General features: G+C 44.1%; 1 protein-coding gene across 12 annotated transcripts in view; it reads right to left on the bottom strand.

The window, feature by feature from the left end:
* Positions 1-12967, bottom strand: part of KCNMA1 (potassium calcium-activated channel subfamily M alpha 1) — a 916342-nt gene that overhangs the window by 52978 nt on the left and 850397 nt on the right. For all 12 annotated transcript variants that reach the window (XM_049856148.1, XM_049856139.1, XM_049856140.1 and 9 more), the window contains 2 exons: positions 9674-9787; positions 4409-4539 (listed from right to left, as the gene is read on the bottom strand). In XM_049856148.1, the coding sequence (XP_049712105.1) occupies positions 4409-4539; positions 9674-9787 (245 nt within the window). The remainder of the gene's footprint in view (positions 1-4408; positions 4540-9673; positions 9788-12967) is intronic.

Genomic DNA, 12967 nt, shown 5'->3' with positions numbered 1-12967 from the left:
GGTGAGGGGCCATTTCCACATGCCTGTTTTTGCCAACAGAAACCTCAGATCGCCCTTGACACTTTGTCCTCTTCCCCTTACGCTCAGTCTATTACCAAGTCCCATCAATTTCATCTACAAAATACTACAAAAATTCATCCACCTCTGCCCACTCTATCCTAGTGCAAGCCAAATGGCCTCTTAATCAGAATTCCTGCTGTCACCTTGCCTCTCTGATCCACCTCCACACATCAGCCAAGGTCACAGTTCTAAAACATAGACCTGGTCACATCACTCTCCAGCTGCTATCCTTCAATGCCTCCTCGCTGCTCTTAAAATAAAGGCTAAGGCCATGGGAACAGTTTTCAACATCCTGCAGACTCTACCTTGCCTTGTACTTCTCATTCCCTTTCTCCCTGTGGGCCAGCTACATTGGCTTTCTTTCCATTTCTCGAAAGTGCTGGGTTCCCCCCTGCCATCAGGCTCTTGAGTCTGGATCCTTCTGTGAATAGGTCCATGGGCGGTGCAAGCTGTTTGTGATCAACTGCTAACCTAAAGGCTGGAGGTTTGAACCCCCCAGCAGTACCACAGAAGAAAGACCTGGTGATCTGCTTCCAGAAAGATTACAGCCAGGAAAATCCTATGGGGTTGCCATGAGTCAGAATTGACTCAACTGCAACGGGTTTATCATTCTTCCAACAAAACCCTCCCTTTTTCTCACTCGGGTCTTAGCACATATTTATTATTTCGTTGGGGAATTTTTCCCTGATCCCCGCGATCAGGTCAAGTGCTTACTTAAGCTGTCACAGGCTTCCTTGTCTTCCTTATACTTTTGAAAATTTATAATCAAACGTTTGTGTGATAATTTGATAAATGTCTGTATCCTCTTCTAGACTGCAAGCTTCATGAAGGCAGGGGCCAGGTCATTTTACCTTTGCTTTAATAATGGTGGCCCAGGATGGTATAAACAGTTAACATGCTCAGCTGCTAACCAAAAGGTTGGAGGTTCGAGTTTACCCAGAGGCACCTTCAAGAGAAAGGCTGGACAACTGACTTTCAGAAAATCAGCCGTTGAAAACTCTATGGATAAAACAATCCCTTTTTGCAGATGACGTGATCCTATATATAGGAAATAGTAAATAATCTACAGTAAAGCTATTAGAACTAATAAATAAATTCAGCAAAATGGCAGGGTACAAGGGCAACACCCAAAAATCAGTCAGGTATCTACATATTTTTGGGAAAAGGAAATCAAAGAAATGTTACCATTTACAATCGTATCTAAAAGAATAAAGTACCTAGGAATAAATTTAACCAGGAAGGTGAAAGACTTATACACAGAAAACTATAAAACATAATTAAAAGAAAATAAAGAAGACCTAAATAAAAGGAAGGGCATTCATGTTTATGGACTGCAAGGCTTAATATAGTTAAGATATCAACACTGTACAAAGCAATCTATAAATTCAATGCAAACTCCATCAAAATTACAACAGCCTTCTTTGCAGAAATGGAAAAGCCAAGCCTCAAATTTATATGGAAGGACTAACCAACCCAAAACCAAACCCAGTGCCATTGAGTCGATTCCGACTCATAGCAACCCTATAGCACAGAGTAGAACTGCCCCAGAGAGTTTCCAAGGAGCGCCTGGCGGATTTGAACTGCCGACCCTTTGGTTAGCAGCCGTAGCACAAAACCACTACGCCACCAGGGTTTCCATGGAAGGACAAGGGACCCTAAATAGATAAATCAATCTTGAAGAAGAATAAAGTAGAAGGACTCACACTTCCTGATTTCAAAACATACTATAAAGCAACAGTAATTAAAACAGCATGGTGGTGAAGTGGTTAAACACTCCACTGCTAACCAAAAGGTCAGTGGTTTGAACCCACCAGCTGCTCTGCAGGAGAAAGATGTGGCAATCTGTTTCCATAAAGATTGGTTGTTGTGAGGTACTGTTGAGTCAGTTCTGACGCATAGTGACCCTATGTACAACAGGACGAAACACTTCCTAGTCTTGCACCATCCTCACAATTGTTGCTGTGTTTGAGCCCATTGTTGCAGGCACTGTGTCAATCCATCTGGTGAAGGGTCTTCCTCTTTTTCACTGACCCTCTAACTTTACCAAGCATGATATCCTTCTCTAGGGACTGGTCCCTCCTAATAACATGTCCAAAGTATGTAAGATAAAGTCTCACCATCCTCGTTTCTAAGGAGCACGTAGGCTGTACTTCTTTCAAAACAGATTTGTTTGTTCTTCTGGTAGTCCATGGTGTAGTCACAGACTATTCTTTGCCAGCACCATAATTCAAAGGCGTCAATTCTTCTTTGGTCTTCCTTATTCATTGTCCAGCTTTCCCATGCATATGAAGTGATTGAACATACTGTGGCTTGGTTCAGGTGCACCTTAGTCCTCAAAGCGAAATCTTATTTTAAAGAGGTCTGTTGAAGCAGACTTGCCCAATGCAATATGTTGTTTGATTTCTTGACTGCTGCTTCCATGAGTGTTTATCATAGATCCAAGTAAAATGAAATCCTTGACGACTTTAATAGCAGACAATGTTTCATTGCTATTCATAAGGTTTTCACTGGCCAATTTTTTTTAGAAGTAGATCGCCAGGTCCTTCTTCCTAGTCTGTCTTAGTCTGGAAGCTCGCTGAAACCTGCCTACCATGGGTGACCCTGCTGATATTTGAAATATCATAGCTTCCAGCATAAAGATTTATAGCCTTAGAACCCCTGTGGGGCAGTTCTACTCAGTCCTATAGGGTTGCTGTAAGTCGGCATTGACTCAACTGCAGTGGTTTTCTGTTTCCTTTTTTTTTTTGGTATGGATATAATAATAGACATATAGACCAATAGAATAGAATTGACAGGCCAGGAATAAGTCCATACATCTGCAGTCAACTGTTTTTCCACAAGGGTGCTAAGTCCATTCAATAGGGAAGGAAGAGTCTTTTCAATAAATGCTGCTGGGAAAATCTGATCTTTACACACAGAAAAATGAATTAGGAACCATCCCTTATGCCATACATAAAAAACAATTCAAAATGAATCAAGGACCTAAATGTCGAAACTAAAACCATGAAATTCTTAGAAGAGAACAACCATGTGGCTTTGGGACCCTTAACAATGGATGATCAGATATGACACCAAAAGCATGAGCAACAAAAGGCAAAATAGGTAAGTAGGACATGGTAAAAATTAAAAACTTTTGTTCATCAAAGGACTTTATCAACAAAGTAAAAAGACAATTACAGATTGGGAGAAAATTTTCCATACATCCGTAAAGGGTCAAAATCCAAAATATATTAAAAAATGTCTACAACTTAATAACAAAAAGACAAACAACTCAATAAAAAAAAATAGCCAGAAGGCTTGAACAGACATTTCACCTAAGAGAATATTCAAATAGCCAACATGCACGTGGAAAGATGCTCAATGTCCTTGGCTATTAGGGGAATGCAAATCAAAACCACAACAAGACACCACCTCACTCCCATTAGAATGGCAATTAAAAAACAATGAAACAAAAATGGAAAACAGCAGGTGTTGATGAAGTTGTGGAGACGCCGGAATCCTCATCCACAGCTGGTGAGAATGTAAAATGGTGCAGCTCCTGTGGTAAAGAGTTCGGCAGTTCCTCCAAAAGTTGAACACAGGCTATCATAAAACCCAAGGGCCCAGTCACCCCAATTCTAGGTGTATACCCAGAAGAAGTGAAGGCAGGAACTCAGAAACCTGCACACCGATGTTCACTGTAGCATTTTTCACAATAGCCAAAAGATGGAAACAGTTGAAATGTCTATCAACGGATGAACGGATAAACACAATGTAGGATATACATACAATGGAATATTACTCAGAAATAAAGAGAAATGAAGTCCTGGTGCCACAACATGGATGAACCCTGACGACATTATGCTGAGTGAAATAAGTCAGTTGTAAAAGGACAAATACTATATGATCTCACTTAGATGAAATAAGCAAATACACAGAAGCCAAAGGCTATTAGGAATTACCAGGTGTGGGAAGGAGGGGAGAAGAGGAGGTTTTGCTTAAGGGGTATTGGGTTTATGTTAATGCTGGCAAAATAATTAGAAAAGAATAGCAGTTAACGGCGGTATAGCATAAAGAACGTAACCAGTGCCACTTCATTATACATATAGAAATTGTTCACATAGCAGATGTTTTGTTGTGTGTATTTTCACTACTATAAAAAAGCAAATTAAAATTAATAACCTGCTTAAAAGAAAACCTTATGGAACACAATTCTACTCTGACAAGGGGTCTCCATGAGTCGGTACTGACTCGACACCGTTTTTTTGTTTTTTGTAGCTCAAGCAAGAGTGTAGTGCCTACTGTTGGAGGTACTCCATGCTCTCATTCCCCAAACACTGAGTAGGAAGGGGGGAGTGGGATGACTCACCGCACTCATGAGAGAGTCCAGGACGCTGACTGCAAACGCTGTCCCACATGCAAACGGCTGTGTGAGGTACAGTTCTGTGTCAGGGTCATCGTCATCGTCTTGGTCCAAAAACTGAACATTGGTATCATTCACTAGAAAAAGCATAAAATAAGAATTAGCTCTAAAGACCACATTCAGGCAGCTCTGCCAAAGAGAGACCAGGCTACTGGTTTAGAAACACCGAGGTCACTGAAAAAGAAACAAAAACATGGGAGAAGCTATAGATGGGTCTTGGGGTTAGGTCAGTGGGACTCAACGGACGGCTCCTGTGTGATTCTTTAATTCAGCTTCTGGGGCCTGGAGAGCAATGAGTTCAAACAGGCTCAGTCCGTGGCAGACTGCAGAGGACCAGCAGATGGCGCTGTGGTCAGTCCTCTGGTACGGTTTTGGAATCATGGCTGAAAAACACCCTGGAGCGTTTTTTTTCTTGGTAGCCAAGTCCTTTGAGAGATGAACATATTTCAATGATGAGTAGCCATGCTGGGATGGAAAGTTTAGCCACAAAGAGCAGCAACTTATCCAGAGTCAGGAGCAATGGACTGGGATCACACAAAGGCAAAAAGCAAGGAATTCACAGCCTGCCCTGGTGACTGACCTTAGTAGAGCCTGGGGTCTAACAGGCTCTGCTTAAAACAAAGGAAACCCAGGGTGGGGTGGATCCCTGGCTGTCACTGCCTGCTTGCTTACAAAGATTTGCTCTTCCTTGAGTTGCATGGGGACACCCACATTCTCCCTCTCCCGTGTAAAGGGCTCAATCTTTTATGAGATTCTGCTCAAAAGCAGTTGCACATTTGATACTATATTTCATTTCCATGGGAGGATTCCTCAAGGACTCCTCTGGCATGCACATTCAGACTGATTAGTTGTGTCACTGAGATGTCTTTAACTTATTAAAAATTAAGTGACAAATTTAATTTCTATCCCCATCTTGGCTTCAGAAATGATCAGTTTTGCAGAGCAAGTAACAGTGGTGAGAGGAGTATATGGATGGGCAAGAGATGAGCACTCGTGATTTCTGGAATAATTACTGCGCTTTGAGGAAAAGAACAGATGAGGTGTCCTTTCTCTGATTCCTTTCTAAATGTACTGGCAGCTAATTCTCTTTCCTAGAGTTATTGTTTTAATTTTTTTTTTCCCTGAAAGTAACGTCTCGGGTAACTTTTAAAAACACTTTTTTTTGTTTATTGTATGAGGCAGAATAAATGATAATAGGATAAAGGGCTAGGCATGGAGTTATTTTTAAATGACACCCTCTTGTTTCCCAAGAGAAAGATTCAAATGGGGAAAATCTTTGCTCTGTGCTTCCAGAGTGAATCACATCTGGGTCCCTATTGTCTCTGCAGTACTGAATTATGGGCTACCAGATGGAGTACATGAATAGTGCAAACATTTAATGCGCTCATCTGCTAACCTAAGGTTGGGGATTTGTGTCCACCCATAGAAGCCTTGGAAGAAAGACCTGGGAATCTGCTTCCAAAAAATAAGCCACTGAAAACCCTATAGAGCACAGTTTTACTCTGACACACGTGGGGTCACCATGAGTCATAATGGACCCAATGGCAGCTGGTAACTGAGGAAGAGTACAAAGTCTAGAATCTGACAGCTGGGCTTTGAATCCAGGCTCTGTTCCCGTCTTCCTTGGGCGAAGTACTTAATCATCCTACACCTTAGCTTCTCTATCTGTAAAGTGGGGGGAATAAAATCAGTTCTCTTATGAACTTATCAGGAAGCTTATATGACATAGTGCCCGGTTACTTTGGCCCAGCGTCTGGATCACGCTACGCCTCTGATAAACATCAGCTGCTCTTACCATTGCCCTCTGACGTGAAACGTTCCATCTGCCCACTACCTTGGGAAAATAGCTTCTCCCTTGCCCCTCTCAAGAAGCACTTACAATCTTGCTCAGGGATCCTATCAGGGTCAAGCGTCAGCTTTTCCTCACCTCCCTCCACTTACCCAAAGGCATACACAGTTTAGTCTTTCTGCCTTGTGGGTCAGGAAATGGAGACCTGGGACAGTATCTGGGGGAGGGGTGGTTAATTATTTGCAGTAGTCCTCAGAGTCCTTGAGGAGCGATGCTGTTAACTAGGCTTGTTACCAGACTTGGAGGGGAAGGGGCTCCAAGCAGGGAGAGCTGACTCTATGCTTTCAAGGAGCTAGGGATTTGGGTCATTGGAAACGGACAGCAAGGCACGGGCCAGGCTCAGTGAAAATCCTGTGTATTGTTCTAGGATACTCAGTCTCAGGGCTACAGCAGCCACTGTTTCCCAAAATCCATTTCACAGAACAGCAGTTAAGTGGGATGCTAAACCAAACCCAAACCCATTGCCATCGAGTTGATTCTAGGGCTCATAGCAACCCTAGAGGACAGAATAGAACTGCCCCATAGAGTTTCCAAGGAGCGCCCAGTGGATTCGAACTGCTGACCTTTTGGTTAGCAGCCATAGCTCTTAAGCACTACGCCACCAGGGTTTCCCACACTAGGATTAAGTAACTTGAAACACATTTCTGTCCTTTAATATGCTAAAACTGACTGGGCATATCCAAGTAGATGAAGATTGGAACATACTACACAGCTAAAAAACACAAAAACAAAACTGGTTTCACCTTGATACCCTCTGTGGCTTTTTCTAAAGGCATTTTCACAGCCTGGTATAATGCAGAACACGCTGGTAAATATCTGTAGGGGATGCAGGGAGGTGAAGGGGTCAGAAGACATCAGTGGTCGCCAAAGTGGTAGGACCACTAGAAAAACAGGGCTGAAGGCAGAAGCAAAGGGTGGCACGAACACATGGAAAGAAGGTTCCCTGAGCACAGAGAAGTAATCTGGTGAGGGACAAAGGCTTCGGGAGATTCATTTATACAGGATCTCCTGAACTCAATTATTTAGGAGATTCAAGACTAACTGAATACTTGAATTGTTGCCTTGGATTTGGGGTACACCAGGCTTTTCTTTTTTTCTTTTTAATCATAAAACAAGACACCTTAGTCAGTCGACAGCACAGAGATTCCAAATAGATAGAAAAAGAATCTCCTGGCAGGGATGCCTGTGAAATGCTGCTGTAGGTTGCTGCCACGGAGAAGTCTGGATGAATTTCCAGTCCGAGGTCTAGACCACAGGAGCTTTCTGGGTCTCTCACGGCCGTAAAGTTCTGACAAGAGCATCCCGGAAGCCTAGGCTTTTAGCCAGCTGCTCTAAACATGAAAAAGACACCTCTCCTACTGTGGAAACAGAAAATAGTGTGATACTCCGTGACCTGAGTGAATTCTGTCCTGATAAATAGCTACGCCTACAATAACGCAGTGCTGGATGGTGGACAATTTATTCCTTCGTTCCTAGACACCTCACAGCAAGATTACTGTGTTAAAAGCCTGCTCTCTTATTTTGAAATATATTTTTGGGCCAAGAAAATGGAGTGTTCGTTTCATTTGTGAGTCATTTGAAGGCAGGTGCTCCCCACCTCTCTCCCCACCCCTCCGCTGAGCAGCACTTCCGCTGTCTCTATTTAGAAGATCAATCCCCTGTCCTGAGACCCGCTGCTGATGGGCGCCTTTCATGGAGTCATTAACCAAGTCATGGGGAACTGGGAAAGGGCCTGACAAATGCAGTCATCACCTGAGGCCTTTATCTTCCTGAGGAGCCCACTTGGTATCTCCCAGAGAGGCCTGGAGCCGGAGGGTGGGGGTCAGAGTGCAGGGCTGGCCCTCGGTGGCTGCTAACCTCATTCTCTGAACTAGCCCTGAAACCTGACTTTAGTAAGAAAAAGCCCCCTAGGAGCTGGCTGCCTTTATGGCTTCAGAACCAGAGCTTCTGAGAAAGGGCCTAGTAGGGAAAAAAAAAAAAAAAGGCAAATAAGGTCAGAATAAAGGAAAAATAAACAGCTGGAGGGAAGGCATGGTCTTAGGTTTCTTTATCTTAAAATTTTTATATTTCTCCTTTGACTTCCTCTGAGAGCTGCGAGGATGTGTCCGTCAAACTGACAGTGTGCTGGAAGAGGAACAGAAGGGGAGAAGGCGGGAGAGCAGGGGGACACGGGAAAAAAAAGGCCCAGACCAAGGAAAATGAATTAGAGCAAAGATGCTTTGGAATCAACTGCCAGGTCAGATGGGTGTGATCAAAGGTTTACTGATGTTGTGCGGGGAAAAAAATCATTAAGAGAGGCCAGAACAAGGCAGTCGATTCCGACCAGAGCCACAAATAAAACACATTCAAAGCAGTGCCATGAGGGTAGCCTTTCTACTGCAGCCGGTGAAAAAAAAAAAAAAAAAAGCCGATGGTAGTTGGAAACACCAACAGAACAAAAGGAGATACTGATGCGAAGGAAAACAGCGCTTCTTACCCAGCTCCGTTATCATTAGAATGTGCGTCCCACTGTTTTTTTCCTGATTGACTGATACCAAAGGCAACTTGCCCGGTTTAGCTAATTGGATACAGCATTTAAGGGTGGGGGGAAGGGAGTAGAGGAAAGTACAGAAAAAGAAAAAGAGTGAGGGAATAACAGAGGAAACATACTAAAATAAAGGGACCCGGGGCCATTTGTCTTGGGCGGAAAAGTCCACTCTGAAGATAGGCACATTTACAAACGGTAGCAAGGAATGTCACAGACATGTTCAAAGTTGGGTTCCGCTGACCAAAGATCATGGTCCTCAAAGTCCCATCATTTTTTGTACCAGAGTGGCGTTCTCAAAAATGAGCTCTGTCTGCAAAGCAGTTCAACTAGCATAGATTAAATGTACAGTTACTACACATTATAGTTATCACACATTAACCCAATGCATCTGCCCAGTTCTTGACATGGTTCTGGCTTAGACCTGAGCCTGTGTACATCAGTGGAGGACTTAGATCACAGGAGCTGTCCAGATAGCATGCTCAAAAGATGTGCTTCCAGTGAAAATCCCCAGACACAATCCATGGACAAGGCCTTTCCTCCCTTCCCCCCCCTTCCCTAACTCACGTTCCAATCTTAAATCCATCCTGTTATGCTCCTTTGGCAACAGTGACCAGCATGAAGGAAACTGTCTATTCATTTCAGAGGAAAGATAGATCAGTTTTCCCTTTGGTAATCTGCCATGTTTCTACCCGTACCTTTCTCTCCACTCTCCTAAAACAAACCCCATTAGAGCCTTCTAGGTTGAAAGGGCTAGGAAACAGGCCAGCCTCCACATATCCTGCATGGTCTGGAGGAGAAGACAAAAATCCTCCTCAAGGCCCAGATCTACCCCTACCTAGTTCAGTGATGATGGGGATATTGACCCCAGTTGTGATGGATGGCTGCCGTAACATCCCGTGAACTGGGCTGTTATCTGGAGAGGATCTGTCCATTCCTGGAGGTGTGAACCCTAGGAAGAAGGAAGAGAGGAGGGAAAAAAAATCAGACAGGTGGAATATGTGGAAATAATCAGAGTACAGAGTACATACACAACCCAAGGCATGTAGCTTATGGGTCATTACAGGTCAACAGTCCATACTCCCAGGATAAACTCTGATGAATTGTTTTAGAAAGACAAAATAAGTAGGAGACCATTATAAACAATTCCAACTCACTTCGATAAAAAAAAAAAAAATCGATAGTTCCCCCCAAATCCAGAATTGACGCCAATTATTTACCCTGCTCACAGATTTTGGTTCCCCTCTCCTTCCAGGCCCACAAGAGGATCGTACCTCTGTACCTTCTTGAAGTTATATAGGCCCATGTAATATAGGAAATGCTCTGGCTCATAAAAAGCGAACAGAAGCAGTGGGTACTACTTCTGGTATAAGTATTTAAATGTCGTGTGCTTGACTCGCCACCTCCTTCTTACCAGGCATGACAACTATGGAAACACAGGTTCCTATAGAAATCAAGGCTGGATGGCAGCCCTGGATGGCTGACCAGACCCACCAAGCATTTTGAGAAATAAATATATGTTGCTTTAAGCCACTGAGATTTGGGGGACTTCTGTCACCACCACATTAACTTGGCCTATCCTGACTGTTATCTTAAACCAGTTGATGGTTTATTCTCTTGCCAGTGAGTGGGGGCCTTCAGTAAATGCTTCCTTGCTCTTAAAAAACATATATGAAGAGATTTCCTTTTAATTCACTGGGCATGGTTTTATATGCCTTTAGCACCTGAAATTGTGGCAGCCATTTTGCAACTAGGATGGGTAACAGCTGAGGACAAAGCTAACTTAATGATATTGGCTGATTTGAACCACAGAAAAAACTGTCCTCAAGTTCTTGAAGTAGAGACAGGGCCAGGATGGCAGAATAACCAGATGCTTCCAGCAATCCGTCTTACAACAAAGACCGGAAAAATCATGTGAAATGATTACATTTATAACAAGCTTGGAGCCCTGAACATCAAAGGCAAAGTCAGAAAATGGACTAAGTGGCAGGGGGAGAGTGAGACTGTTTAGACGCGGAGAGGAACTGCTGGACCTGAATTGCTGGGATCCCTCAGGCACCATTCCCAGGAGCAGTGGCAGCGGGCTGGTGGTAGCGTTCGGCCGCAGTTTTCTCAGGGAGAAGCAGCCAGTCACACAGCCTACTCACACCTCTGGAACCAGTGAATAACGGCACTCTCAGCAAAAGCTAAATACTTGAGCATATTTTACCGCACCCCCCCACCCCCAAGCCAGCTTCAGCGACTGTTGATTTCCCTGGGCCTGAGTTAGGTCCTGTTGAGCACCCTTGAGCCATGCTCCCGGACTTGAAGAAGGAATAAATTCACAAGGGGAAAAGACAATTTGCCAGCTCCACGAACCTGGGTAGCTCAAGACAGAAGCGGCTCCTGTCTAGGCATAAATAGTCCATGGACTTTGAATACCTTTCCCCCCTGCATGGGCCTGTGTGGGCTTATTCCAGGAGAATAGGCCCTTGTTGGCAGACTGCGACTGTTTAAGCTGTGTGGTGGAGAGGTGGGTGTTTGATGTTTGACACGGCTATTAAATAGGGTACTCACCTATCCACATCAGGGGCTTAAGGACTGGTGGCTCCTCTCAGGTCACCCAGCCCCTATGACAGGGGTCCAAGGATAACTGGTACCTCCCAGTCCTTACAACCAAAAGCATTGGGTGCCCATGGTCCATCTGCAGAACCCACCCACTGCATGCTCTAGGGAAGAGGGACACGCTTTTCTCACAGACAGCTGGGGGATGGTTCTCAGCCCCCTGCCTTGGTCAGAGCGGGACCCCCTACTGCAATCAGATACCGGTACCTATACCAAACACCCCTGCCCCTCTAAGATGGTAGGACAGAGCCTGTACCACACACTTGATGACCAGCTACCTGGACACCTGAGCTGAATCTGCACAAGAGAAGTGAATGGACTCATAAGCTCGTGTACCTGATAACAGCTCTAGCCATCTGGTAACAGGACGTGAGAGCCCCAACGGCAAAAATAACCAATCTAGCTCACTCAAGCAACCCATCTGGGCATAGCAAAACAAAACAAAGTGAGAAACTAGGAAACAGTAAGCATACATAAAATAAACTAATACAATAACTTATAGATGGCTCGGAGACAACAGTCAATATCAAACCACATAAAGAAACAGATGATGATCGCTTCAACAAGCTCTCAAAACAGAGAATCAAAGTGTCTTCTGGATAAAGGTACCTTCCTGGAATTACCGGATGCAGAATTCAAAAGATTAATATAAAGAACTCTTCAAGACATAAGGAAGGAGATCAGGCAATACGCAGTACAAGCCAAGGAACACACAGATAAAACAGTTGAAGAAATCAAGTTCTTGAAGTAACCATCCCTGGAGCCACCCTACTTGAGGAGATACACATATGTGTTATTGTTAGCTGCCACTGAGTTGGCATTGACTCATGGCAACCCCATGTATCACAGGGTTTTCTTAGCTGTAATCTTTATGGAAGCAGATCACCAGGCCTTTCCTTCCACAGAACCTCTGGGTGGTTTAAACTGCCAGCCACCAACTTTTTGGTTATCAGCCACTTGAGCCAGAAGCGTGTGTGTGTGTGTACTTTTTATTTAAGTCAAATTGAGAAGACGTCTTCTTTATTCCCAGCTGAAGTCATCCTTTCTGATGGTGGACCTCTTGAACCCCCAGGGAGCCCAAAACAGACCTCGTAAGGTAGGTGTGACCACAGGAAAATTGGGAAGCAGCATGCTTTGTTTCTTATTTGGCAGTTTGGGCTTCTTTGGGTCTCAGGCCCACGTGCATATCAGGATGAGCTTGGCCCAACCGCTGCTTTAAGTTTAGTGAGCGTTAAGAGTCATCGCAATGAGGCTGACTACCTCCTTAAGAACGTGCATAGAGGCACAGAATGCCTTAAAAAGTACTGAACTATGTATATCAAAAATCTATTTACCTCTTAAGATTCATTTGGTGAAAGTTAATTTCACCAAGCGAAGCATATGGCAAATGGTGTCATCAGCTCAACGTTGGCTGCAAGGCCCCGGGTGCTGCCCCCGCCCCTGAGGACAGGCGGGCAGATGTCCACATTCACTTTGGTTTCTCTTCTTTATCCTTCGTGGTCTGCTCCATGGGTTTATCAGTGAATCT

The sequence above is a fragment of the Elephas maximus genome, chromosome 16 (assembly GCF_024166365.1).
Source record: "Elephas maximus indicus isolate mEleMax1 chromosome 16, mEleMax1 primary haplotype, whole genome shotgun sequence".
Classification (NCBI taxonomy): domain Eukaryota; kingdom Metazoa; phylum Chordata; class Mammalia; order Proboscidea; family Elephantidae; genus Elephas; species Elephas maximus.
The sequence above is the reverse complement of the archived record's forward strand: the minus strand, read 5'-3'. Positions and strand labels throughout refer to the sequence as shown.